The sequence below is a fragment of the Macrobrachium nipponense genome, chromosome 24 (assembly GCF_015104395.2).
Source record: "Macrobrachium nipponense isolate FS-2020 chromosome 24, ASM1510439v2, whole genome shotgun sequence".
NCBI lineage: Eukaryota > Metazoa > Arthropoda > Malacostraca > Decapoda > Palaemonidae > Macrobrachium > Macrobrachium nipponense.
This window is the reverse complement of record NC_061091.1, coordinates 47,727,537-47,754,452: the sequence shown is the minus strand read 5'-3', so window position 1 is coordinate 47,754,452 and position 26,916 is coordinate 47,727,537. Positions and strand designations below refer to the sequence as shown.

Sequence of the window (26,916 nt, the reverse complement as noted above, 5' to 3'; positions counted from 1 at the left end):
ACCTTTTTGTATTTTTTCCGAAAATATTATAATCTTTTGAGGCAAGCATAAGTAATACCTTTACATATAACACAAACTGTATACATAAAGGTATTAATTATGCTTGCCTCAAAAGATTATAATATTTTCGGAAAAAGTACAAAAAGGTATTCGTCAGTCTGGCTGGATGTAACTGATGACTTTTCACAAGGGTCGGGGCTAGATTTCAGATCTCCCACGAACGCTTAATTTTTTATAATTTTTGCGTGCGTAGATAATTCTTTCTCTGCGAGATTATGGGTTTGAAAGTAATTGTAATTGTAATGTGTCATATATCAATTGAAAGGGGATTCTTTGTACTTTTACATGGTATATGGCAAAATGTAATAAGATGAAAAATTATGTAAGAAAAATGTGGCAAAAATGTACATAAAATTTTAAAATTTTGGTCCGTCTTTGACCTAGAATTCCTCGAAAATTTCGAAGAACACCCATCAATTTTATTTATGCATTACATAGTAAATGTTATCAGCTTTCTAATCCATTTTTCAGTTTCTTTCTATCATCATCCCTTAGTCAGATACGCTACGAAACGTGAATGTATGTAGGTTGACGGATGAAGTAATTGCGCATTTTTGTGTGCGTAGATATTTTTTTTGTGCAAGCTTGTGGGTTTGAAAGTAATCGTAATTTAATGTGCCATATACCATTTGAAAGAGCATTCTTTGCTTTAACGTAGTATACGGCAACATGTAATAAGAGGAAAATTTATATAAAAAATGCCATCGCAAAAATAGTTATTTAAAAATTTTATCGTAAATAGTTTCGTAGATATGGTCCTTTTGTAACTGATGACGTTTCACAAGGGGCGGGGATAGGTTTTAGTACCGCCTTGTGAGCAGACCCGATATACTGTGACTCTAGTTCTACCCAGAGTCAAAGTATACAGGGTCTGCTCACGAAGCTTTACTAAAACCTATCCCCGCCCCTTATGAAACGTCATCAGTTACAAAAGGACCATATCTTTATGAAACTATATTTACGAAAACATTTTCATATAACTATTGTTGGTATGGCGTTTTTTGTATAAATTTTCCTCTTATTACATGTTGCCGTATACTACGTTAAAGCAAAGAATGCTCTTTCAAATGGTATATGGCACATTACAATTACGATTACTTTCAAACCCACTAGCGCGCACAGAAAAGATTATCTACGCACACAAAAATGTGCAATTACTTCATTCGTCAACCTACATACATTCACGTTTCGTAGCGTATCTGACTAAAGGATAATGATAGAAAGAAACTGATAAATGGATTAAAAAGCTGATTAAATTTACTATATAATGCATAAATAAAATTGATGGGTGTTCTCGGAAATTTTCGAGGAATTCTAGGTCAAAAACGGACCAAAATTTTTACATTTTATGTAAATATTTACCACATTTTTCTTACATAATTTTTCATCTTATTACATTTTGTCATATACCATGTAAAAGTACAAAGAATGCCCTTTCAATTGATATATGGCACATTACAATTACAATTATTTTCAAACCCATAATTGCGCACGGAAAATATTATCTACGCACGCAAAAATTATAAAAAATTAAGCGTTCGTGGGAAATCTGAAATCTAGCCCCGCCCCCTGTGAAACGTCATCAGATACATCCACCCAGACTGACGAATACCTTTTTGTACTTTTTTTTTTAAATATTATAATCTTTTGAGGCATGCACAATTAATACCTTTATGTATACAGTTTGTGTTATATGTAAACTTATGTGTTCGGATGTATATTTATGTGATATGAAGTGCTAATGAGAAATTTGCTGGAAATGTGTTTCCTGTATCATTTATTCCTTTGATACCTTATATCGTATATTATGTAATTCTTATACTTTTGACATTGTTTTCTTTTTTGTGACCAAGTCGTGCAAATGCAACTGCCATTTTTTACACTGCCTGTATCACATTTTCTTTGTATTTATTGCATAACAATAAGTATTCACTATAAGATTTGGAAAATATAATTAATCTATCATTCTAACCTTTAGCATAAATAAAAAAAAGTTGCTTTTCAAAGTGAGGTATGAACACAGTGACAGAACTAAATACATTTCTTAAGAAATATTATAATCTTGATAATATTACTACCTAGAGAGAGAGAGAGAGAGAGAGAGAGAGAGAGAGAGCGTTGTCATGTGAAAAGAAATGGACTTGAAGAGAATACAGCAAACCAGTATATAGGTAAGTAAATAAATAAGTAAAGAATAAACCTATGAAGAAAGCTGGAGTAGCTATGTGTGTTCAAACTGGTATATTTTGTGCAATAAAACAAGGTTTGGTGACTAAATGAGAGAATGGGTATTAAAGAAATCAAACATGTGACCTGTACAGATTTTATCATCAAGATTTTATGAAAAACACCATGTGATATGGATGAAATGTATAAAAACTAAGGGTTTTTAAGTAATTCAGTGGTGAAACATGGGTATTAAAAAACATCAAGCATGTGACCTCTTTACAGGTTTTATCAAGATTTTATAAAAAAAAAAAAAAAAAACTAAAAAAAAAAAAAAAAAACCATGCGATATGGATTAAATGTATAAAAACTAAAGGTTCTTTAAGTAATTAAATGGAGAAGCACGGGCAGTGTTACTCTTCTGACGTCACAGTATTAGCTCCGCCCACACTGCCGAGTTGAGCAGACCCTATTACTTTGACTCTGGTTCTACCTATCTGGGCTGCCCGTAGCGGGATAGTGCCGTCAGTTCACCTCACGCGGTGCACTGTAGGCATTACTTAATGTTCTCTGCAGCGTGCCTTCCTCCCCTAGCTGGAACCCCTTTCATTCCTTTTACAGTACCTCCTCTCATATTCTCTTTTTTCTATTTTGCTTTCCTCCCTCTCCTAACGTTTTTACTGTCAATTTCTGTTCCAGCGATGATTGACCATATAGGTCCGAGTGCTTGGCCTTAGCCCTAAATTCTACCAGTATATTCAATCCTATCTGGGTTGTATTCGCAGTTTGGTACTTTTGAGAGGGAGACCCTAAGAACCTCTTCTTCCCAAAGTAGGAGTATACACTCTCTCTCTCTCTCTCTCTCTCTCTCTCTCTCTCTCTCTCTCTCTTCTCTCTCATTCAAGAATGATTAAGTTAAAATAAAAGCAAACCACTTGAGGTTATATTGTAAACGTTTTATTGAGATCTCTAGGAATTTGATATGGTTTTTGTAATTGTGTGCAGTTATGCATCGGTTTTTGCGGTCTTTGGTTGTCACTTAATGTTGAATGTTTAGAAAGGGAACGTTCCATATTAAGATTTACAGTTCAAGGGATGTGAAGGCAAATATGATTTAATGCAGAAGTTTTGTGAATGCAAGAAAGGAAAGCATTTAGATCATTAAGATGAGTGGTACAAACAACAAAATACGATAGAGCTGGGCTGAGGTAGCCTCGGCTTGAATGCTAAAGAACACTGTCATACAAAGCAGATTGTGTGACATTTTATGTTTAAAAGTCGGCTTCTTAAAAGATAGAATAGAATTAGTATTGTGATCTAAAATAACTCCTGAAACACCGTCTTATAGGTTATCGTAAATTTCGAATGATGAGGATTAACGATTAGGCTGACGACCTGTCGTTGGAGCTTAACCATGTCCATCATTGAAGAGTGAACTCTTTAGTTACCATGAACCGAAATTGCGTCTCGATCGTATCAAGCGATGTCACTTGCTTTACCAAGTCGATGCATTCTTGTTTTCATGCCACACTGACGCAAGGCGCTAGTATGCTTCTTTTCTAGCTCTTAGACAATCGCGTGCAAAAAACGCATATTGTCTAACGCCGGTAAAATCATGGCGACTTTTTACAAATATGTGTCATTTTCCCCTTCAGATTCGCGTTGTGTCAGGCTTTGCCTTTTATTCGTTCCCATTCATGTTCGTTAGACTCTGTAAACCTTTTATTCTATGTTTCCCAATGCTGTGGGTTTTCGCTTACTCGGGGAGTAAGCCTACAAACTACTTTGTTGTTGTTGTGGTCTGAAAAAGGTGTTTCGCGGTGAGTTAAAGATACAGCAATTTTAGGATAAAATACTTCAAATTTATTTATTTGAATGTAATTGTAAAAGAAATTAATAATGAGCATGTTAAACAGTACAGAAAAATTATTTCTAATAAAATATATCGTATATATTTTAATTTTCGTTGGTGAAACAAGGCTCTATTTGACTGCAGATTTTAGCAGGTTTAATTTACTTTTAAGTTAGGAATAAGATGTGTACAACTTATGCGTGAGGGGAAATTCTTGCATGCATGCCGAGTAAGCTGAAGGTCGGATCACGCCTTGTACCGTTTATTGCTTCGTATTCTCACTGGTATATCGTTTTGCAATTTGATTCACTCTTGGATTTAAAAGGATCATTTATTCCCACTTCTTTCAGGATCTAACGAAGCCCTTTTTCTTTTGCTTGTGGAGGCAGTGTTGCAAAGCAGAGGTGGCCAAACAGTCGATCGACGCCACTTGTTTGGTCGATCGCCGTTCCCCCTCAATCCTGTATAAACAAACAAAAACACAAACATATATATATATATATATATATATATTATATACATATACATATATATATTATATATATATATATATATGTGTATGTTTGTATACGTATATATGTATATATATGATATTATATAGTATATATCTATATATATATATATATGTGTGTGTGTGTGTGTGTGTGTATGTATGTATGTATGTATGTATGTATATATATTATTTTATATATATTTTTTTATGTATGTATGTAGTATGTATGTATATATATGTATATATATATATATATATATATATATATATACATATATATATATTATATATTACATATATATAATATATATATATATAAATATATATATATATATATATATATATAAATATAGTGAGGCAACTGTACTCATGTTTTATCGTACTATGGGGCTATTTGACAGTTTTCCCACGTGATAATATGTAATTATGTAGAATGGCAGATTGTCAAAGAGTTTCAGGCTTTAGAGTGGATCTCGGAGTCCAAAAGTCCTGCCACTCCTGCTGTAAAGGAGCGTTGATTCGGGGATCTGCCGAGTTCAATGATGCAAAAGCCACTTGGCATGATGCTAGGAAAATCGAGAGCTGACCTGTAACATGTTGTACTTCAATTGTCATATTTAACGCTTTTCTTCTCTGGATGGTTTTCTAATCGTGGCCTCTTAATATAGCTTCATATGAATGTGTTTATATTTTGGATAATAATAATGATAAACGCAATTATACATTCATAATGCGGTTTGGATAACTTGGTTCATTTCCTCCATCGTCCAATTCGAACAATAAATATTTTTGTTCATGGGGCACTTTCCCCATACTTAGTGTTACTGTAATGAACCTGTAATAAGGACTCCCCATCGATCCTCCTTTGTCGGCTCTTAATACCGCTGTGGGTCAAAGGTCACAGCGCAACTTGAAACTCCTTCGGACCAGCCCTAGGAGACCTGTTAATCAGCTCAGTGGTCTGGTTAAACTAAGATATACTTAAACTTTACATATATATATATATATATATATATATATCTATATATATATATATATACATATATATATATACATATGTAAGTGTTTACATAATAAAAAATATGGAATGTTAGTCCATATATATAAAGTCTAAAACTAAAGAGGTCAACCAGATTGCTTGCAGGAATGTGATCAGACTAGAGACGCTAAAGATGACGTATACAATAAGTATGTAAGCTAAGATAACATGCCGTCACCTGTAGTCATTCAATTGTTTATAACATTAGTCCCAAGCTCCCTGCTTGAGACAACTACCCGACCTATTATTCAAACGGCCTACGTGATCTGTAGCGTGTCTCATTCGATTGTGTGTTCGTATGAAACTATGTCATCTGATAGTATGTTCATATGTTCGAACTACTGTCTGTTCCTTTATAACTTGTAACAGAGATGGTAGACGGGCAGAACAGAGTTAGCTATCGTCATTAGAAGACCTGTACCTCTTTACCTAAGCTTTATCATGTAGAGGAATAGGATTAGCCATCATCATTGGCAGAAGCGATCAAGCTATCGTCATAGAAGACTTGTACGATCATACCTGATCTTCATCATGTAAAACTTCAGAAGAATATACTATTTTTATACCTTGTGTTTTCTACAAGAACCTCACCGAACCATGAGTTTAACACATCGTCGTAAAGATAATACCGACTTCGTAAGTGATCTACAAAACCCCAGACACTCCATTGAAGATGGAAGTGCAATACCAACCGACTTAGCGTATAGATTATCGCTAGTCTAACATTACCTCATAGGGCGCTTATCATACAAGGCACAAGCCCTAATATTTGGTGGCCAGCGTACAGAAGAACTCTACAACGTCCTACGAAGAAAAACCAGAATAATAAATCATGTATCATAAGAAGTCAACGACGACGGAAAGCAGCAGATTCTTCAAGCAAGTAGTGAGCGACTTCCAGAAAACAATAAGAACTCTTCAACGACGACGAAAGCAACAGATTCTTCAACCAACTTAGTATCATCGTTAGTGAATAACTTCAAGAAACAAAACCGACGTGTCTTTTCCTACGGCAACGGAAGCTTCGTCTCTCATTAGAATCATTCAAGAAAACATCGTTAGTGAGCGTTTCCGGCACTGCAAGAAACAAACCGAACGCGTCTGCAGCATCGGATTTTTAAGGGCTCGAATCATCGAAACAACGCGCACGGGGGAAACTGAAGCCAAACCAGGTCGTCCGCTAAATAGAGAAGGAGGACCAAGGCCGTGTGTCGTTATCGGAACACCGTGACTTCCCACAAAAGCAAGCTAAGTACAATTTTTTCATTCATTTGGAGTAACTTTGAGTGTTTCCTTTACAGGTAGAATTTCGTTATTCCTGTGGCTGAAGTTACGAGACATTCTTATCTTACTTTTTTACAGAAATTATCTACATCATTGAGATTTCGCTTACTGCGAGTTTTTTTATCTTTGAGTGTCTGTTTCCAGAAGTTCTACTGAAATATCATAATCATATACTATGTTAATTTTATCATTTTGGGTGATTATTAATCCCTTACGTGACAAATCATATTAAACAGTGAATATGCGTTTACGCAGTGGACGTCTGTATTTTATACAGATGCATGGATAGGGTCGTTAAGCACCGTAGTGATTAGAAACACACAAAAAAAACAAGTGGAACACGTACAAATCTATATAAATTAGAGGTAACACTATTTCGGGTCTTGACAATAAATGCTCCTTTGCAAGTCCCGATCGCAGTTTTAGCCTTGAGTTTTTTTTGAGTTATATAAAATATCGAACCTCAATGACTCAACTTAACTTTAAAAATATGGCTGGATTGCAAGGAATAACATGTCTGTAAAAAAACAACTTTCATCAGGCTAAATGCGCTGACCAGGATCCCACTCAATATGATTTCAAATTTTAGCAAAGAATGAAGTACAAACAGTTAATATTGTATGCAGTAGTGATAACTTGTCTTATTAGTAATCGCTCAGTTCCTAATAGTTCGTTCAATTCATTGCTTTATACGTAACCAGCACATAATGCTAAAAACCACACAATACGTTGCCGATGGTAATAAAGAGAAGGATCCTAATTATTACAAAAAGAAATAGAAACAGTAGCCTTTCAGAATCAAACAAGCAAACTCGGTTACTGTGTCACCTAGTCAAGCGGTCAAGGTTAGTTAAATCTGCCGAGTTTTCAAAGCGAAGCAAATTCCACACAATAAGCGACTCTAGCAGAGTGGGGAAAAGCGATGTTGGTTCATACCAATATCTTTTTGAATTAAAAAGGATTTTTCCTATGAAACACACGACCGTATAAGTAATCAGAGCAGGTTTTCGTTTTAATTTTAATACATTAAGTTATAATAAATACTGGTGGATTAAGCCCAACTGTACGCGCCGTAAAAATTAGAATATTTGTTGGTATTTCTTTAATACACGTAAATATTTGTATTTACGGACTCACCGTCTGTTGTTCGAACTTCCCTAATGAGAAGTCCGGATAAGCGAGCGTTTACAGATACCTCTATAGTTATAAAAAACGTTGATCTGTATGTAGTGTAATTGTAAGATCCATCTAGGGGTATACAAAATATTATCTTACATCCTGCAAAATAAGGCGTGTTTATCAAAGGAAAATCCTACCTACCTTCAAACATATTAAAATCCGTTTGAACAAAAATGAGACAGTTAATCAAATAATAACTTATATAAAGGAACTATACATTTGTCTCATAAATCGTAACATTGTTCAAATGACCCAACAGAATTCTCCCACAACACAGTCGCACTTTGCACGCAAAAAATTTCGAGAAACATGCACCCTCGAATGTCTTAGTGCGTGTAAAAAAGACTTTGCTGGGAATGAAATTTTAATCCTTCCCGACACTCTGAAATATAACGATTTCCGCGAACAAAGCCCTAAACGTATACATATCGTGGATAACGGAAGTTATAAATATCGCATTTTTTATTGTTGCTAATTTTTAATCACGCCCAACCAGTCGTGGATGAATCTCTCTGATAATCTATCTAAAGTAATATTCCGTAAAGTCATTCAAGCAGAGGTGATTCAGCAGAATTTTTTTATCTTCTACCTGAATACCAGGAAGTTTCTCCACTAGCGAGTGATCTCTGGGAGAAAAACGGATGTCATTGAAAACAAAATACGGTCTAAGGACAAACATAAAGCTATATACGTACCTTCGCATAGACTCTCAATGAAATTTCAAAATAGAGATAAATGACGAAGTTGAAAAATGTTAGTAATAGGAGTCATTAGGAAATCAAATAAGCCCATATAATTTTTCCCTCAAATGTCATGCCATAAAAGATCGGATTTCGCGTATCTGCGTAGATTCTGGTCGCTTAAACAAGGAAAGCTTGACTCCCGATAGATTTCCAGTGCGATGTACCGACGACATCTTATCTCTGTTAGGTTAGAATAAAATTTTTTTTCACCAACTTGGACTTACTTAAATGCTTTTTTACCAGAACCATTACCTGTGATTGTACCTCATACACCGTTTCAGCACACTCGGGGGGTACATTATCAATTTTTACGTATGCCTCCGGCTTACGTTGCGCCCCAATTATAATATAGTGTTTGGAGACTTTTTAGGGGATACCCTACATGCCTATATGGATGATCTTGTAATCTTTTCTAATACCTTAGAAGTACATTCACATAAAGTAGAGCTAGTGCTACAGAGACAAAGACAAATAATCTCAGAGTAAAATATCAAATGTGAGTTTTTAAAAAACCGAACATGTTTTATCTAGGTTTATGTGTCCTGGTCAAGGTCTTAAAAGTAGTCCATGGTAAGGTGTCGGCTATTCATAATTTCCGGTAATTATTAAACGTAAAGGGGGATACAGCACTTTTGCGCTGTAGGGGTATTACAATCGTATGTAAATATGTAACTCTTCAATCATGACAGTTCCTTTAACAGATCTTACGAAGAAGAGCGTAGATTTATTATGGTCTGAAAAGCATCAACAGGCGTTCGATATCTTAAAAGCGGAATAATGCAGCTTACCTAACTTAAAAATCCCTGATTTAAATAAGGAATTTTTTTTTATGCAACAGACGCCTCAGACCAAGGGGTAAGAGGGATACTACTTCAGTAATATGATAAACAGTTCTTCCCTATAGCTTTTTATTCACGTAAACTAAAGCCCTCTGAAAGTAAATATGCAGTAAATAGGCAAGGAAGGCTAGGTATCTTTAACACTCGTACATTTTTAAGTTTCATAATCTATTGGCTATCCTGATAAAGTCCTTACTGAACATGAGTCCTTTACCGAGTTTTTTCAACTGCTTTAATCACAGTCCAAAAGGAACTCGGTGACAAATGATCATTCAGGTCTTTGGAGCCAAGTTAAGATATCTACTGGGAAAGCAATTATCATAGCTGACGCATTATCCCGCAATCCCGCACCATACAGCAAAGAACCATTAATTGGACTAAAAAGAATATGAAAAACATCCGTGCCTATTGTTAAAACCGTATCTAAACAAGAAAATTCCTTAACCCAAGAGATCGCGAGCATTGAATATCTGGGTTGGAGCGCAGAACTGTTACAACTGAACAAAGCAAGAGTCAACAGACATAACCCAAACAATAAAAAACACTTCGAACGGAAACAGAATCAGCAGCATAAACACCAAACAATAACACTTCGAAACGGAAACAGGGTCAGTGGCTAGGCAAAAACAATAAACACTTCGAGCAGAAACCCTAACGCAAAAGTACATTTAAAGTATGTGTATCAAAAAAAATAATGTATATTATATGTAGGTCTGTGACGGGGAAAACCCGAAGAACACAGCCGAGGACTAACGACCAGGTAGTAGTAATAATCTCTCTCATACCAATCGTCATAAACTGGTTGCATTCCGTCATCCAGGGTTCCCTCCTATGTCACAGAAAGCCAAATCACTGTTTTACTGGCCTACAATGCTTACAGATATAAAAAAGCGCATACTGATTGTAACACGTGTCATGAAGACACTGTCAGTTTAGGGGCCTATCCTGTGCCAAATCAATCCTTGAAAGAATATACGTAAATTATTAACAGATTAATTACGAGTCTGACAGAGGGAATAAACACTTCTTAGTGTTATAGTTTCCTTGACACGTTATATAGAATTAATAGCACTAAAAACAAACACACGCAATTGAGTGCGTTACGAATATTTATGAGTGCTAAATCAGTAAATATGGAATTCAACACATAATAATCTGTGACTCGGGTGGTGTAAATTCAATAATAATCTCCTTAACACGTTGTGTGAATTCCTTTCCATTAAGAAAACCATAATGCCATATTTTATACCCAGAGTCAATCGGTTTGGTAGAATAACGGATAATTAAATAGGAAGTGTCAATGTCTTACGAGTTACAACTCGTGATATTGGATCCGACCGGATTATAGCGGTTCTCGCGGTTTTAAATACCTTTATCATTTATATCTTGTATCTATAGAATTGATGCCGCAAGTAGCTTATACGGTACGCCGCTAGAACACTTTTCCACATATTCAAGCCAACCATTAATTTATCAAATATATATAAAAAAAAAATATATATAAATAAATAAAATATAAAAAAATAAAATAAATATGGATACAAGTGGAGTCAATATAATACACTCCGTAAGAAGTCGGAAGGGTTACAAATTATAATAAAAAAGGAATCACGATAAAATCAATAAGCAAAACGTAACCATAGATAATTAAATATCCAAATATATATGCGTAAAGATTTGAACTCTAACTTAACGCTTTAGTAATGACAAATAAGCTAAAAGTTCAAACACATATCCAAAATCTACTGACATATGTCTGTCCCGGTGATTTTATATTCGTAGTCAATGAAAAAAAAAAAAAACAAAAAAAATTAAATAAATAAATAAATAAATAAACTAATAATAAATAAAAATAAAATAAAATAAAATAAAAGAGATTTTAAAGTCAGGAAGTCTAGAAAGTGAAAATGTTATCTATGGAATTAATCCTATATGAATCTTATACAGGGCTAATAATATATAGAAGAATTTGTATGGGAACCTTTTTTTCATATTAGTTTGAATAAGGAATATTTATTTAACATAATGCCAACATGAAACTAATATTGTTCAATTTTGGTACTGTTGTTTTTTTTTCAGACATTCTTTTCTCATGCGGGTGGAGAATTAAAACACTAAAATATCATTTGAAAAATACTAAAGTCGTATCTCTTACAGCAAGTAACGTAACTCTTAGCTGGCTGAGACAATCTCCTGCATTAAGTGACGACGTCCATCATTGCCGTATCAGCATTTGTTCCTTTTTTTAACCTCAATAATCTGCTTACAGGCTTCATCTCGCGATTGCAAAGCAGATTGACTGGAGAAAGGAATGCCTAGCCCGAACTTCTCATGGGCAAGGCAGACGTTAGGTACAAGTGTCTATCGGTGTGCGCAATACAACTTGCAATCATTTTAAAATTAATAAACAAAATAAGGAAATAGAATTTCTATACATCAAAATGAATTAATTTTTTCTGAACCTCATAGACATTTGGAAGTATCACGATAGAATATGAAATATTTACTTGCAACATTAGCCTATTACAATTCAAGTAAAACATTCATGGGAAAACTGTCACATTTTCTGGAAAACCCAACCCAAAGTTTATTTAGAAATTAGTTACATAGTGGTTTTTTTCGTTGCATCTCCTTCCTATTAATAAAGTTTTTTAAAAAAATTAACCTCAGAGGATGCGCCACGAGAAAATTGAATATGAAACTTTTTGTTAGGCACATAGAATCATGATTAATATTCTCTTTGACTCTTATGCTGCCTGGCAATCTTACAAATAGCTCCATTTTCCAAATTTCTTTGGTGTCTAGTAAATCTACTACCCAGTAATATCGAATTTTCTTTGAGATTCGTATTGATATCTATTTATTTTTTATTTAATTATGGATATTTTTACGAGTCATCATAGACCTGGATAGGTTCACTCATGTTAATGCCATTGGATATAAAAAAAGTTTGTACAGCGGACTCTTCTGAATTCCAAATATCAGCGAATTCATGTGGGTTAAGTCTGGTCTAAATGGCTCTCTCCCCTCCCACCCTCCCATGTATTTTGGAGGGGGGAATGTCGTCTGAATTTACTTTGCCCTTGTGACAAGTATAATTTCACTTGCAGGCTGATTAATGGAACCTGGTTACAGTATCCTGCAGTATGAGAGTTTCACATCGCAACTTCAAAAAAAAAAAAACAAAAAAATCGTTCGTCGCAGCGACGACTACAGTCAAGTAACAACCGCCTACAATGTGAAAGGAATTTCATGGACTTCTTCGACGACACCGTATCTCGTCGTTAATCTCGTTTTAATGCGGAATGCTCCGGCTACTGTCGGAATCGACTACAAAAAGGGACATACTTCCGACAATTACGACCCGAAGGATATTCAACTCTACTTTTGCTGGCGAAGGACTCGTGCTGGGGGATGTTTTTTTTATTTCATCGCGAACGTAATCGTGTAGCTTAGGATGCAGAGAATAAGTATGAGCGCAAAAATAGAACGTTGGACCCGCCCAGGCAAATTTTCCCCTTGTTTTAACCATTGAAAAAGGCCGTTTCAATTGGCTAAAGGTGGTTGTCTGGAACTGTGTAATGGACGAAAAGTTGTTCGAAAGCTAGTTAAAAGTGAAGTAGTATAACCTCGGTCATGTATCCTATATATATAAAGTATCATGTATCCTATATATAATTGATCATAAATAACAGAGTTGAAATATATCTTTGCGTGTACGCAATAGGAATCTCTTATATAAATGATCATAAATAACAGAGTTGAAATATATTTTTTGCGTGTACGCAATAGGAATCTCTTATATAAATGATCATAAATAACAGAATCTAAATATATCTTTGCGTGTACGCAATAGGAATCTATTTAAAGTGCACATATATTAATCTATATATGAATCCGTATACATATTGTATAAACAAATCAGGTAGCCTATAATCAATCTGTTACCTTATATCTTACCATTATCTGCAGTTATTTATGAGTTAGTATATGAATTAATGAATCAGATATATAACATTTAGCATGAAAATCAACGAATCAATCAGAATAAACATTAATAATGTTATCAATTCATATATGAAAATTTTTATCAGTTAAAATATGATTTTTTATCATGTTAATCTTCATTCTATGCAATTATCAGAGTACATTAGTATTTTCTGTAGCATAAGTATCTTAAAGAGATGAAGTGAAAAACTGTATCATTATATATCATGTGATCACTATTATTTACCAGTATCATTGTTTTTTATATTTTATTCTTACTTGAATCAATCAATGTACACCATGAATTTTTATTTACTTATATATATATTCACATAGTGTCTGATCCACACTCCTATAAGTCAAATGCAAGTCAAGTTTGAGTAATATTCAGTAGTTGGTTTTGGTAGCTGACCGAGCTAATGTAAGTGTTTACATAATAAAATATGGAATGTTAGTCCATATATTATAAAAGTCTAAAACTAAAGAGGTCAACCAGATTGCTTGCAGGAATGTGATCAGACTAGAGACGCTAAAGATGACGTATACAATAAGTATGTAAGCTAAGATAACATGCCGTCACCTGTAGTCATTCAATTGTTTATAAACATTAGTCCAAGCTCCTGCTTGAGACAACTACCCCGACCTATTATTCAAACGGCCTACGTGATCTGTAGCGTGTCTCATTCGATTGTGTGTTCGTATGAAACTATGTCATCTGATAGTATGTTCATATGTTCGAACTACTGTCTGTTCCTTTATAACTTGTAACAGAGATGGTAGACGGGCAGAACAGAGTTAGCTATCGTCATTAGAAGACCTGTACCTCTTTACCTAAGCTTTATCATGTAGAGGATAGGATTAGCCATCTCATTTGGCAGAAGCGATCAAGCTATCGTCATAGAAGACTTGTACGATCATACCTGATCTTCATCATGTAAAACTTCAGAAGAATATACTATTTTTATACCTTGTGTTTTCTACAAGAACCTCACCGAACCATGAGTTTAACACATCGTCGTAAAGATAATACCGACTTCGTAAGTGATCTACAAAACCCCAGACACTCCATTGAAGATGGAAGTGCAATACCAACCGACTTAGCGTATAGATTATCGCTAGTCTAACATTACCTCATAGGGCGCCTTATCATACAAGGCACAAGCCCATACATATATATACATACATATATATATATAGATATATTAACATACACATATATATATATATATATATATATATATATATATATATATATATATATATATATATATATATATATATATTCTTGTAAGCTGTATAAATTTATTTTCAAATTTCAGTGCAAGCCCTAAGCACTCATGCCTTCTTTCATTTCCTTGTGATAGTGGTGACATTTAGTCCACATGATCCTTGGGACGGCTTTATCTGTTTTGTGTATATGTGTGGATATATAAATATATGTACTGATCTATAATCAAATATATATCGATTATCTATATGATATAATTATATATATATGCCAGAGCAGATGCAATATGTAATTTTAATTCAAGTTGTATGTAAGCTATTCCAGATGAGAATTTATCTCGTGTTATATGGTGGTAGTGCTTAATATTTGTGAGTATAGAAAAACTCGCATGGATGATTTGTTTTTTATACTCATAATAGCAGTTGTTATAGACTTCGCAATGGGTTTGTTTCCATTATAAATGTAGAACCTGAATTCGACATGGATGAGGTATGCAGATCCGAAATCAATTTATACTTTCATGATGTCCAAATGGATAAGTTCCTGTCTCCTCTGTATCCAACCCAAAAAGCATAATCCTGGCAATATGTCTAATTCCGTTTGAGTGGAAGTTTTTCCTTGCCTAAATTCGATATCGTGGGGTAATGTGGCTTAATATCTGTTAATATAAGTGGTAAATTATAAGTTAATATATATATATATATATATATATATATATATATATATGTTTGTGTATTTATATATATTTATGTATTATATACTATATATATACACATATATATATATAGATATATATATATTTATACATACATGCATATATATATACATACATACATACATGCATATTTATCAAAAATTCACAAAAACTATTAAGCCATAACACCCCATAATATCGAATTTACTCTGAGGTGAGAATGACTTACCACCCTAAAGGGAAGTAGACTATATATATATATATATATATATATATATATATATATATATATATATATGATATATAAAAGAATGTGGATATTTGTATATCGTATAATGAATGAGTGTCTTTTCCTCTTTCCAGACGGTCTTCTTACGACCATGCGGGACGCAAGGCTGACCTGACCTCGCCCTCCACCCATTCTCTTCCTAATGAAATCCTCAGACCCAATGGCTTTGGGGTCGTCGGCAAAGGTAAGATAGAATCGAGATGGAGAATTGTTGGTTGCTCTCGTTCCTGCTTGACACGTACGATAGTGATCATTATTTACCATAATGTCAGGAATTTTTAGTTGTTCGAAGTGGTAGCGTTGTTATCATTAATTTACTATTAAATAGTTGCTGTCATTATTATTTGGATTCTTTAAAGGCATGAGAGTGTTCATAGTGTTGAGGAGTGTAAATTCTTATCATTGTTAGTTCATTATACGTTTATGTTCAAGATAAGATTACGTATGAATTTGATCATGCCATGTGGTCCTGAATACAATGTCTGTAGTTTTAGTGCTCAATTTAATGTGCTAGTTTGCGTGAGCTATTTGAATCCAGGGTAGGTTACCAATATCGTCAAAAATGACCGTAATACAAAAGATGGTCGTAACGGTAATCAGATAATAAAACTCCTTGTTTGGACTTAATGTTGGACAGAACTAAAGGAAAATGATAGGCAGAAAGTCAGTACAAAGCACTTTCTCCTTTGTTCAGGCAGCGTCTGGGCACAAAGTATATATATATATATATATATATATATATATATATATATATATATTATATATATGTGTGTGTGTGTGTATTATATATATATATATATATATATATATAATATTATATATATGTATATGTATATGTATATGTATATGTGTGTGTGTGTTTTTATATGTTTGCGAACATATTTTTACTCCCATATGATAAGCACATGTGATTAACTTAACACTCCTGGATTTTACCGACGTAAATTGATTGATTCAGTGAGCTGTTAATTCAAATAAAGTGTGTCAATTCATAGCATAAAATTACGAATGAATATACTTTCACACCTGTTTGCAGACAGGCATTTCCCAACCATAGTAAAAGGATAGAGTCCCTCCACATGAAGTGTCGAGTTTGAATGAAACCTCCCAATATCCATAGCTGTGGAGTATAATCTGGCCTGAAAGGAAAGTACTGTATTGAATGAAGGTAAGGCTTCAACTTGCTTTGCCATGTGTCAATTTTTCTCATATTAAATGAAATTTTTAAGTTAATTAGTACACTCTTCAGCTCTTGAAAATAAATTGTAAAGTGAATCTAATATTATCAACAATATTTTTAGGCCTAAAGTTGACGTATCCTATAGATCTTACTACAATCAAGGGTAATGAAGCCTTGGTCACTTTTCGTTTGTGGATAACTTACGTTTACGGTTTACTTGTTCCATCCTTGAGCATTTGTGTTTTGTGGCAAATAGCATTAGGTTAAAGAATGAACCTTCGGCCTACACTTACATTTCTTCTGGTTTCTTGTTAAAAATATTCCTTGACAGTAACATGTACTTTCTGAGTTCAAAGCTTTCCAAGCTTCCCGGATGCTTGCTTCAAAAATGGTCGAATAAATAGTACGATTTTCGTCGGGAATGCAGATGTTCACGTTGTTGCTATGATTTTTCATGTGGAATGCAGGGGTTCACATCATTGCAACGACTTTCCTCCGGAAAGCAGACGTTCACTGCTGCGATATTTATCTGGAATAGATGCTGCCTTCACTTTGACGTCATTGCTATGATTTCCCTCGGGAATTCAGGCATTTACTTCGTTGCTACGGGTCCGTCTGGAATGCAGGTGTTCGCATTGTTGCTATGATTTATCATCTGAAATACAGGAATTTACATCGTTGCTACGATTTTCATCTGAAATGTAGGCGTTCACATCATTGCTAAGATTTTCTTATCGAATGCAGGCATTCACATCGTTGCCGCGAATTTTGTCTAAAATTCAGGGGTTCACATCATTGCTACAATTTTTGTCTGGAATCCAGGCATTCACATCGTTACTGCGATTTTTTTGTATGGAATCCAGGCGTTCACATCGTTATTGCAAGCGTTCACAGTGTTCCTATGATTTTCGTGTGGAATGCAGGCGGTCACATCTTCTCTACGGTTTTTGTCTAGAATTCTGGCGTTCTCATCGTTGTTAGGATTTTTTTTTCTGGAATTCAGGTGTTCACATTGTTGCTACAAATTCTGCCCGGAATATAGGCATTCACATTGTTGCTGCAATTTTCCTGTTTAATTCAGACGTTCACATCGTTGCTACAATTCTCATCTGGAATGCAGGCGGTCACCTCTTTTGAGGCAAATCAGTAAAGTTTTCAGATCCCCCCCCCCCCCCCCCTTCCTCGTATTGGTGTGTTTAAGATTTAAATTTACTTGTGAAATGCATAGGCACGTTTGTAAAAGTGCAAGAAGCTCAATCATTAGTTTTTCTGGGCCAGACATTGAAATTCCTGATCATGTGTAGGGGTTGAATGCTTTCCATTGTCGTTTTGGCCCTTTTGAAATCTATGAGATACACATGAATCTTTTGCCTCTTCATTTTTGAATGCACTAGGATTTAGGATCACTTACATATCCGAAAGTTGGTCTGTATTTATATATTGTGAGGATTAATTTGCGAAGCCATAAAGGATTAATTTGCTTAAGCCATTAAGTCTGTATCATCTTTCTTCGTCGAGTGCCATTTATTTACTTGAATTTGGATCAGTCTCAGTGAAAATTGTAGAATCCAGATGGCGGTAGTGCATTTTTTGTAGGTGTGTGTGTTTTGTGTACATAATCACTCAAAGGAAAGTAGTGAAGTGAAAATGAAATACGAGGAAATGAATTAAAAAGAAGAATTCTATGGCGTTTAACCCAGGAAATAGTCTGAACATATGTATTCAAAGTGGAAAGCTAAAAAAGAAGTCTTCAAAGCCCAACTTGATTAGGAAATATATTTGACGTCACAGCAGGCGTCCTGTGATTAGCAACCCTGCCACGGGAAAGCCTTGTACCAGTTTATCCAAGGACAGGCGACGCTGATAAAATCCCACCAGTCATAAGAAGTGTGCAGAATCACTGCTGTGCAGTGGTGTACGTACATACGTGCACAACACGTTGCATGTAAGATGTCCGTCAAGTACAGAGTAAAGCGAATGATTGGTGTTGTGTGACCTTCGCTCGCAACCCTTGAAGTTGTGAACAAATTTTCTATGAAAATCTTGGAGATTCGACCAGTACTATACTACTACGTTGAAATTAATTCGACGGAGTCACCTTCATACGTTGATGTGATTGAAGTCTAACTCTTGAGTCATGGTACTGTAAGTATTTCTAAAGGACAGAAAGAGAGAGAGAGAGAGAGAGAGAGAGAGGTGGGGGAATATGTATGTGGGTAAAAACATACCCCGCCCCTCTCTCTCTCTCTCTCTCTCTCTCTCTCTCTCTCTCTCTCTCTCTCTCACAGCAGTAGCAGTCGTAGTAGTTGTTGTAGCTGATAAATAAATAAATAAATACAAAGGTCTTGTGTGAAATGATGCGATGGGAAAAAAAAATTAACCTTTAATCATAAACCCAAAGACAACTATAAACATAAAAGCGTACTAACTCAAAACTACTTTCGATACTAGGACTCAAAATTTACACTTGGTCATACTAACATAAGTGACTGTGCCGTGGCAATTTCAAGTTAGTAAAATACTGCAGAATCTCGAAGATTTTCGTGAAAATTTTCTCCCTCTTCAGAGGGAGAGAGAGAGAGAGAGAAACACACAAATACTGTTAAATATCCAGTTGGAATTCGAACCGCTGCCTTGTTTAGAAACGGCGATAGGCGGAGACTTTGATCACTGAGGTATGAAGGGAGGTGTAAGTACTATACCTAATGCTAGGTTCAGGAAAGGGAAAGAGAGAGAGAGAGAAGAGAGAGAGAGAGAGAGAGAGAGAGAGAGATAGCCAGCCGGAAAACTAAATGGTCGTTCAATTAGGGAAACTCATTCACTGCCCCCAGTGATCCATCTTCCGAGGTAGGATCTTAGAATCAGCAAGTCAATCGTTGCCCCGTCGAGTGTTTGTGGAAACCTTTGCATTGCCGCGCTAATGGTTCGATAATAATCGGCCATGACCGGATAAAGGAAAGACACACTGCCCCACTCACGCAAGCAATTGTTGCACGTTTTCCCATTTTCTGCAGAGCGTTGGAATTCTCTTGTTACAGTCTTATATCTATGGTATTGAACCTCTTCTTTTTTCTTCTTCTTCGTATTCTTTACCTTATTGCATTTATAACATGTGGTTTGTTAAGGAGTGACGAGTCCTGCCCTATGGCATTGTATTAAAAAAATTGGACAAGCTTTTGTGATCAAGGTGCAAGACATTGCACAAATAGGAGACATACCGAGCGCCTAAATACAAAACAAATGTTACGCATCAGAGATGCCGGTCAACTTACCACCTGCCTTCGCCTAGATAGCCAGAAAGGCCTGGATTTCACTGGATCCCTTATCTTCAAATCGATGTCAGTTGGATGAAATATTAAGAGACCTTCATGTCACTGAATGAAAAAATAACACATTAATGTTGCTTTCAATGGCATCGCTCCAAAGATGATTACAGGTCAGTCTATAATAAGTATACATATTATAATCTATATACACACACACACACACACACACACACACACACACATATATATATATATATATATATATATATATATATATATATATATATATATATATATCTAATAAAAGGAGCCCATAAAAACACCAAAAATGTAAAGAGAAAAAGTTACTATATTTCAGAGACTGCTGTCTCTCTCTTCATTATATGAATGAGAAAAGTTTACGGAAAAGGTGGTATTTATACCAAGAGATTCGTCCACAAGTAAGCCAATTTTAGGTCCCCCACTCCCCAGCCTGATGAATCTTCCTTTTGAATTTTGCAACATGAACTGGCAGAACGATGATAAGAGAGAATTCACCCTAGAATAGAGATAATGAAGATAATGATATAGAAGTAAGGGATGAAAAATAGTGAATATTTAGCTGACATAGATATTAATGAAGCTGATATTGTGCAGGCTATTAAGAAATTAAAAATGGAGCTGCTGCAGGGCCGCCCCCCCCCCTGATGGGAATTGGCCTGCTATTTTGTTAAAGAAAGTAGTTCATTCTATCGCAAAGCCACTTGCAATATTATTAAGACAAAGTGTAGATACAGGCAAGATTTATGATGAGCACAAATTAGCATATATTACCCCTACTTTCAAAAGTGGATCAAGACTAGAGGCAAGTAATTATAGGCCTGTGAGTCTAACATAACATATTATGAAAGTGTATGAAAGGGTAATGAAGAAAATATTATGAAACATTTAATAAAAAATAATTTGTTTAATAAAGGACAACATGGTTTTCGTACCCGGAAAAAGTACACAAACCCAACTGTTAGTCCACCGTGAGAACATATTCAAAAATATGAAAATCGGAAATGAAACAGATGTGGTTTATTTAGACTTTGCAAAAGCTTTTGATAAAGTAGACCATATATATTAGCGAAGAAAATTAGAAAACACATATCGTGGATAAAGTAGGAAGATGGTAAAAATTTAAAGAATTTTTACACAACAGAAAACAGATAGTTATTGCAAACGACGAGAAATCGCATGAAGTCAAGGTAACTTATCCGGTGTGCCGCAAGGCACGGTGTTAGCTGCAATACTGTTTGTTATTATGATTGAAGACATAGACAATAATGTTAAGGATTCGGTAGTGAGTAGTTTCGCAGATGACACAAGAATAAGTAGAGAAATTACTTGTGATGAAGATAGGAACGCTCTACAAAGAGACCTTAACAAAGTATATGATTGGGCAGAGGTAAATAGGATGGTATTTAACTCTGATAAATTTGAATCAATAAATTATGGAGACAGAGAAAGAAAGCTATATGCATATAAGGGACCTAATAATGAGACCATCACAAATAAGGAAGCAGTTAAAGACCTTGGTGTGATGATGAATAGGAACCATGTTATGCAATGATCAAATAGCAACTCTGTTGGCAAAAATGTAAAAGCAAAAATGGGGAATGTTGTTTACGGAACACTTCAAACAAGAAAAGCTGAACACATGATTATGCTTTATAAAACATAGTTCGTAGTCCACTTGAATATTGCAAATATGATATGGTACCCACACTCACAAAAGGATATTGCACAAATAGAGAGTGTACAAAGGTCCTTTACAGCTAGAATAGAAGAAGTTAAGGACCTAGACTACTGGGAAAGACTACAATTCTTAAAGCTAAAAAATGTTTTATTATAGTCTAGAAAAAGGAGAAGAGAACTACATGATAATTCAGGCATGGAAACAGATAGAAGGGAATAGCAGAAAAATATTCATGGAACTAAAAATATCAGAAAGAGCAAGCAGAGGTAGCTTACTAGTGCCCCAAAAACTATTACCGACAGCGAAAAAATAAGAAAGCAGATTAAGAACCAAAATTAATCCACTACGCACCAGCATCGATAATGCAGCGTCGGTCCTTCAATGCGTTGCCAGCTCATTCTGAGGAATATATCAGGAGGAGCGTAGATGTGTTTAGAATAAGCTCGACAAAATCTAAAACTGCCATCCAGACCCATCCAAGATGGGGGAAGATGCAAAATATACCGGAAGATTTACTAGCAACTCTCGGTAGACATTAGAGGTGGCCTCACACTGGGGACCTGGGGCACCCGAACAAGATGTAAGGTCTTAAGGTCTGTAAGCGTGGTTGAAATGAAAACACTGGCGTCGACGATGTCTGATGTCAATTCCCTTTTGAGATGTTCATACCTGCTCTCTTTATTAAGGCCGATTCATCATTTGACTCTTGTACCGGCAGTTGCTGCTATAAATTACACGTGACATATTCCAGTTTTATTTTCTGGTTATGTTCATTTATATGGATTGAAAATAGCCGAGGTTCTGTTGTCCATACCTAACTGACCGTTTGTGTTGTATTAAATCTCTGGGGGAAGTGATTTTTACCTGTAAATCCGATGTAAGATTGGTCACAGTCCTGGCATGGGATCTCATATACCCAGAGTCTTTGGGCGATGTCGTTTTGTTGACGTTAATCAGGGATTTGGCTAAGGTATTTGGGTAGGTAAATGCAGAAAAGGGTTGGATTTCCCAAGGGTGTGAGTTACTCTCTTAATCGTCTCCAGGTGGGGAATTTTTATTTTATTGTTGGGTGTGTCTCTGGTCTTGTCTTTAGGGGGTCGGTAGAAAATTACGTTTGTTTTCTTTTTGAATTGCTTTCTCAATTATATGGTCAGGATACTTTAAAGATGAAAGTTGCTTGCGAATTAGTTCAAATTCTTTTTCCAGGAAATCTGGGGAACAAATTCGTAAGGCTCTTAGGAATAGGTTGCTGGCTAGACCTATACTTGATAGTATTGTCATGATAGCTAAAGTAGTGAATATATGAAAGTGAGAACGTTGGTTTTCTGTATATGGTAAATTTGTGTATTCTGTCGTGTCTCTGATTATTAAAACATCAAGAAAAGGAATTTGTTGTCTGTTTCCCATTCAACTTTAAATTTGATGCTGGGCACTAATGCGTTAATTTTGAGAGGAATTCATTAAAATTACCCCACCTTATTATCCCAAAATGTTAGTATGTCATCCACGTTATCTCATCCACAGCATGTTTTTGGGTTTTATTGCATTTATTACTGTAGTTTCAAAGTATTCCATGTACAGATTGGCTAAAATAGGACTTAAAGGACTACCCATACTACAACCCGAAATTTTTTTGCTTGTAGAATGATTCCCCCGAATGAAAATACGTTTTGATTAGATGCACATAATTCAACTAACTTTATTATTTTGTCAAGTGCCAAAGGGAAATGATCTGAATAGGGGATAATTTTTCCCTTAAAAAAAAAACTGAAGAACGTCCTGTACTGGTACTTTTTGTGAATAGGGAGTCTACGTCAAGGCTTAAAAGTTTTATGTTGTGAAGTGGTATATGTGCTTCTCTGAATTTGTGACAAAAGTCTTCCGAATGTTTGATGTGACTGGGAGAAAAAGTGCCTAAAAAAGGAGAAAGGAGGCCAGCTAACCATTTAGAAATTTTGTAATTGAAAGCTCCGGCGCATGAAACGATGGGTCTGAATGGAAGATTGTCTTTGTGAGTTTTGGGAAGACCATAAAAGTAGGGTAATTTAGGATTAATTACTTTAAATTTCTCTAATAGTCAATACTCTTTTTGTCTTGGCCAATTAATCTTACTTTCCGCAAAATTCTGTGGGAACGTTCTGGAGGGGATTTTTCGTCAGTTTTTCGTAAGTATTTGTGTCGCTAAGGAGCTGGTTGATTTGTCGAGGTAGAAGTCTTTGTCCATTATTACAATTTTGCGTCTTTGTCGGATCTACTTATTATAACTCTAAGTTTTTTAGCGAGTGGATGGCTATCATGAATCTGCGGGGAACAGGATATTTTCTTATGAAGGTCAGATTAAAGCATTTAGTAACACTCCTTTTAAAATATCATTTCTTCACGGCTGTAGTTTTTGTCAGATATGAATTTATCAAAAGCCACTATGAAGTCTAGGTTGTTTTTGCGGTCTGGCATTAGGGCAAAGGATAAGCCTAAATTTAAAACTAAATGTTGATTTACAGTAAGGGGGGTGTTGGATAAGTTTAAAACTTTGTCTTGTTCAAGATTATTCCATGCGCTATTATCTATTAGGTTATTTAACTTGCGTAAAAGTCTGTTGGAATGAGTCACGCTATTATAGGCAGCAATGTCGGAACAGAATGAAATCAGATACCTGTATACGTGGTCCCATCAGTAGAGGAGGCGAAGATGTCGTTTCTCGTATTGGTGATTCTTTCTTCAGGAAAATCTTTGTGTGATAGAGGGAAGGGGTGTTTGATTGCAGAGTCCATCTCCCGAATCCGTACATTTTTGGAAGTACTTGTTCTTTGAGGCATTCTTCCAAAAAGTGTTTTTGGTTTTTTCAGCCGGTGTAGTCTGTTCAGTTCTTTTTCAAAACTTGCGGAAAACTGGCTTGACTTCTGGAAGTGAGTGAAGAATCGTGGAAAGGCGGTTGAATTCCATAATGGGCTGACAATGACTGTAAAAGTGTTTCTGTAACAAACAGAATTCCATCTAATAAAAGGAGCCCATAAAAACACCAAAAGTAGAGAGAAAATGGTTAGCTGGTCCTCCTTTCTCCTTTTTTAGGCACTTTTTTCTCCCAGTCACATCAAACATTCGGAAGACTTGTCACAAATTCAGAAAGAAGCACATATACCACTTCACAACATAAAACTTTTAAGCCTTGACGTAGACTCCCTATTCACAAACAAAAGTACCAGTACAGGACGTTCTTCAGTTTTTAAGGGAAAAATTATCCCCCTATTCAGATCATTTCCCTTTGGCACTTGACAAAATAATAAAGTTAGTTGAATTATGTGCATCTAATAACGTATTTTCATTCGGGGAATCATTCTACAAGCAGAATTCGGGTGTAGTATGGGTAGTCCTTTAAGTCCTATTTTAGCCAATCTGTACATGGAATACTTTGAAACTACAGTAATAAATGCAATAAAACCCAAAAACATGCTGTGGATGAGATACGTGGATGACATACTAACATTTTGGGATAATAAGTGGGGTAATTTTAATGAATTCCTCTCAAATTAAACGCATTAGTGCCCAGCAATCAAATTTAAAGTTGAATGGGAAACAGACAACAAAATTCCTTTTTCTTGATGTTTTAATAATCAGAGACACGACAGAATACAAATTTACCATATACAGAAAACCAACGTTCTCACTTTCATATATTCACTACTTTAGCTATCATGACAATACTATCAAGATAGGTCTAGCCAGCAACCTATTCCTAAGAGCCTTACGAATTTGTTCCCCAGATTTCCTGGAAAAAGAATTTGAACTAATTCGCAAGCAACTTTCATCTTTAAAGTATCCTGACCATATAATTGAGAAAGCAATTCAAAAAGCAAACGTAATTTTCTACCGACCCCCTAAAGACAAGACAGAGACACACCCAACAATAAAATAAAAATTCCCCACCTGGAGACGATTAAGAGAGTAACTCACACCCTTGGGAAATCCAACCCTTTTGCATTTACCTACCCAAATACCTTAGCCAAATCCCTGATTAACGTCCAACAAAAGACATCGCCCAAAGACTCTGGGGTATATGAGATCCCATGCCAGGACTGTGACCAATCTTACATCGGATTTACAGGTAAATCACTTCCCCAGAGATTAATACAACACAAACGGTCAGTTAGGTAATGGACAACAGAAACTCGGCAATTTTCAATCAATATAAATGAACATAACCATAGAATAAACTGGAATATGTCACGTGTAATTTATAGCAGCAACTGCCGGTACAAGAGTCAAATGATGAATGGCGGCCTTAATAAAAGAGAAGCAGGTAATGAACATCTCAAAAAGGAATTGGACATCAGGACATCGTCGACGCAGTGTTGGCATTCAACAACGCTTAAGAAGATTAAAGGAAGATTATCAGCGGGGGGTGACCTAAATTGGCTTACTTGTGGACGAATCTCTTGGTATAAATACCACCTTTTCTGTAAACTTTTCTCATTCATATACCTGAAGAGAGAGACAGCAGTCTCTGAAATATAGTACTTTTCTCTCTACATTTTTGGTGTTTTTATGGGCTCCTTTTATTAGATGGAATTCTGTTGTTACAGAACACTTTTACCAGTCATATATATATTATATATATATATATATATATATATATATATATAATATATGTATATATATATATATATATATATACGTATATATATATTATATATATATATATTCATTCATATGCTTACGTATATAAAGTGTATGTGCGTATTTTATGTAAGTAAAACAAATAGTGACTCTTATCATCATTTTTGCAACCCTAAATAAATCTACGGGAAAGGGGAAGTAAGACTTACGTGAAAAGGACAGACTCAGACATATCTAAAGTTCATGAGAATAGGTCCAAAGTGCCAAGTCAATGATAGACGTG

The 26,916-nt window shown here is 35.2% G+C and overlaps 1 protein-coding gene across 7 annotated transcripts in view; it reads left to right on the top strand.

The window, feature by feature from the left end:
• The window catches only part of LOC135205604 (uncharacterized), a 630,437-nt gene that overhangs the window by 510,832 nt on the left and 92,689 nt on the right, over positions 1-26,916 (top strand). For all 7 annotated transcript variants that reach the window (XM_064236380.1, XM_064236379.1, XM_064236383.1 and 4 more), the window contains one exon: positions 15,928-16,037. In XM_064236380.1, the coding sequence (XP_064092450.1) occupies positions 15,928-16,037 (110 nt within the window). The remainder of the gene's footprint in view (positions 1-15,927; positions 16,038-26,916) is intronic.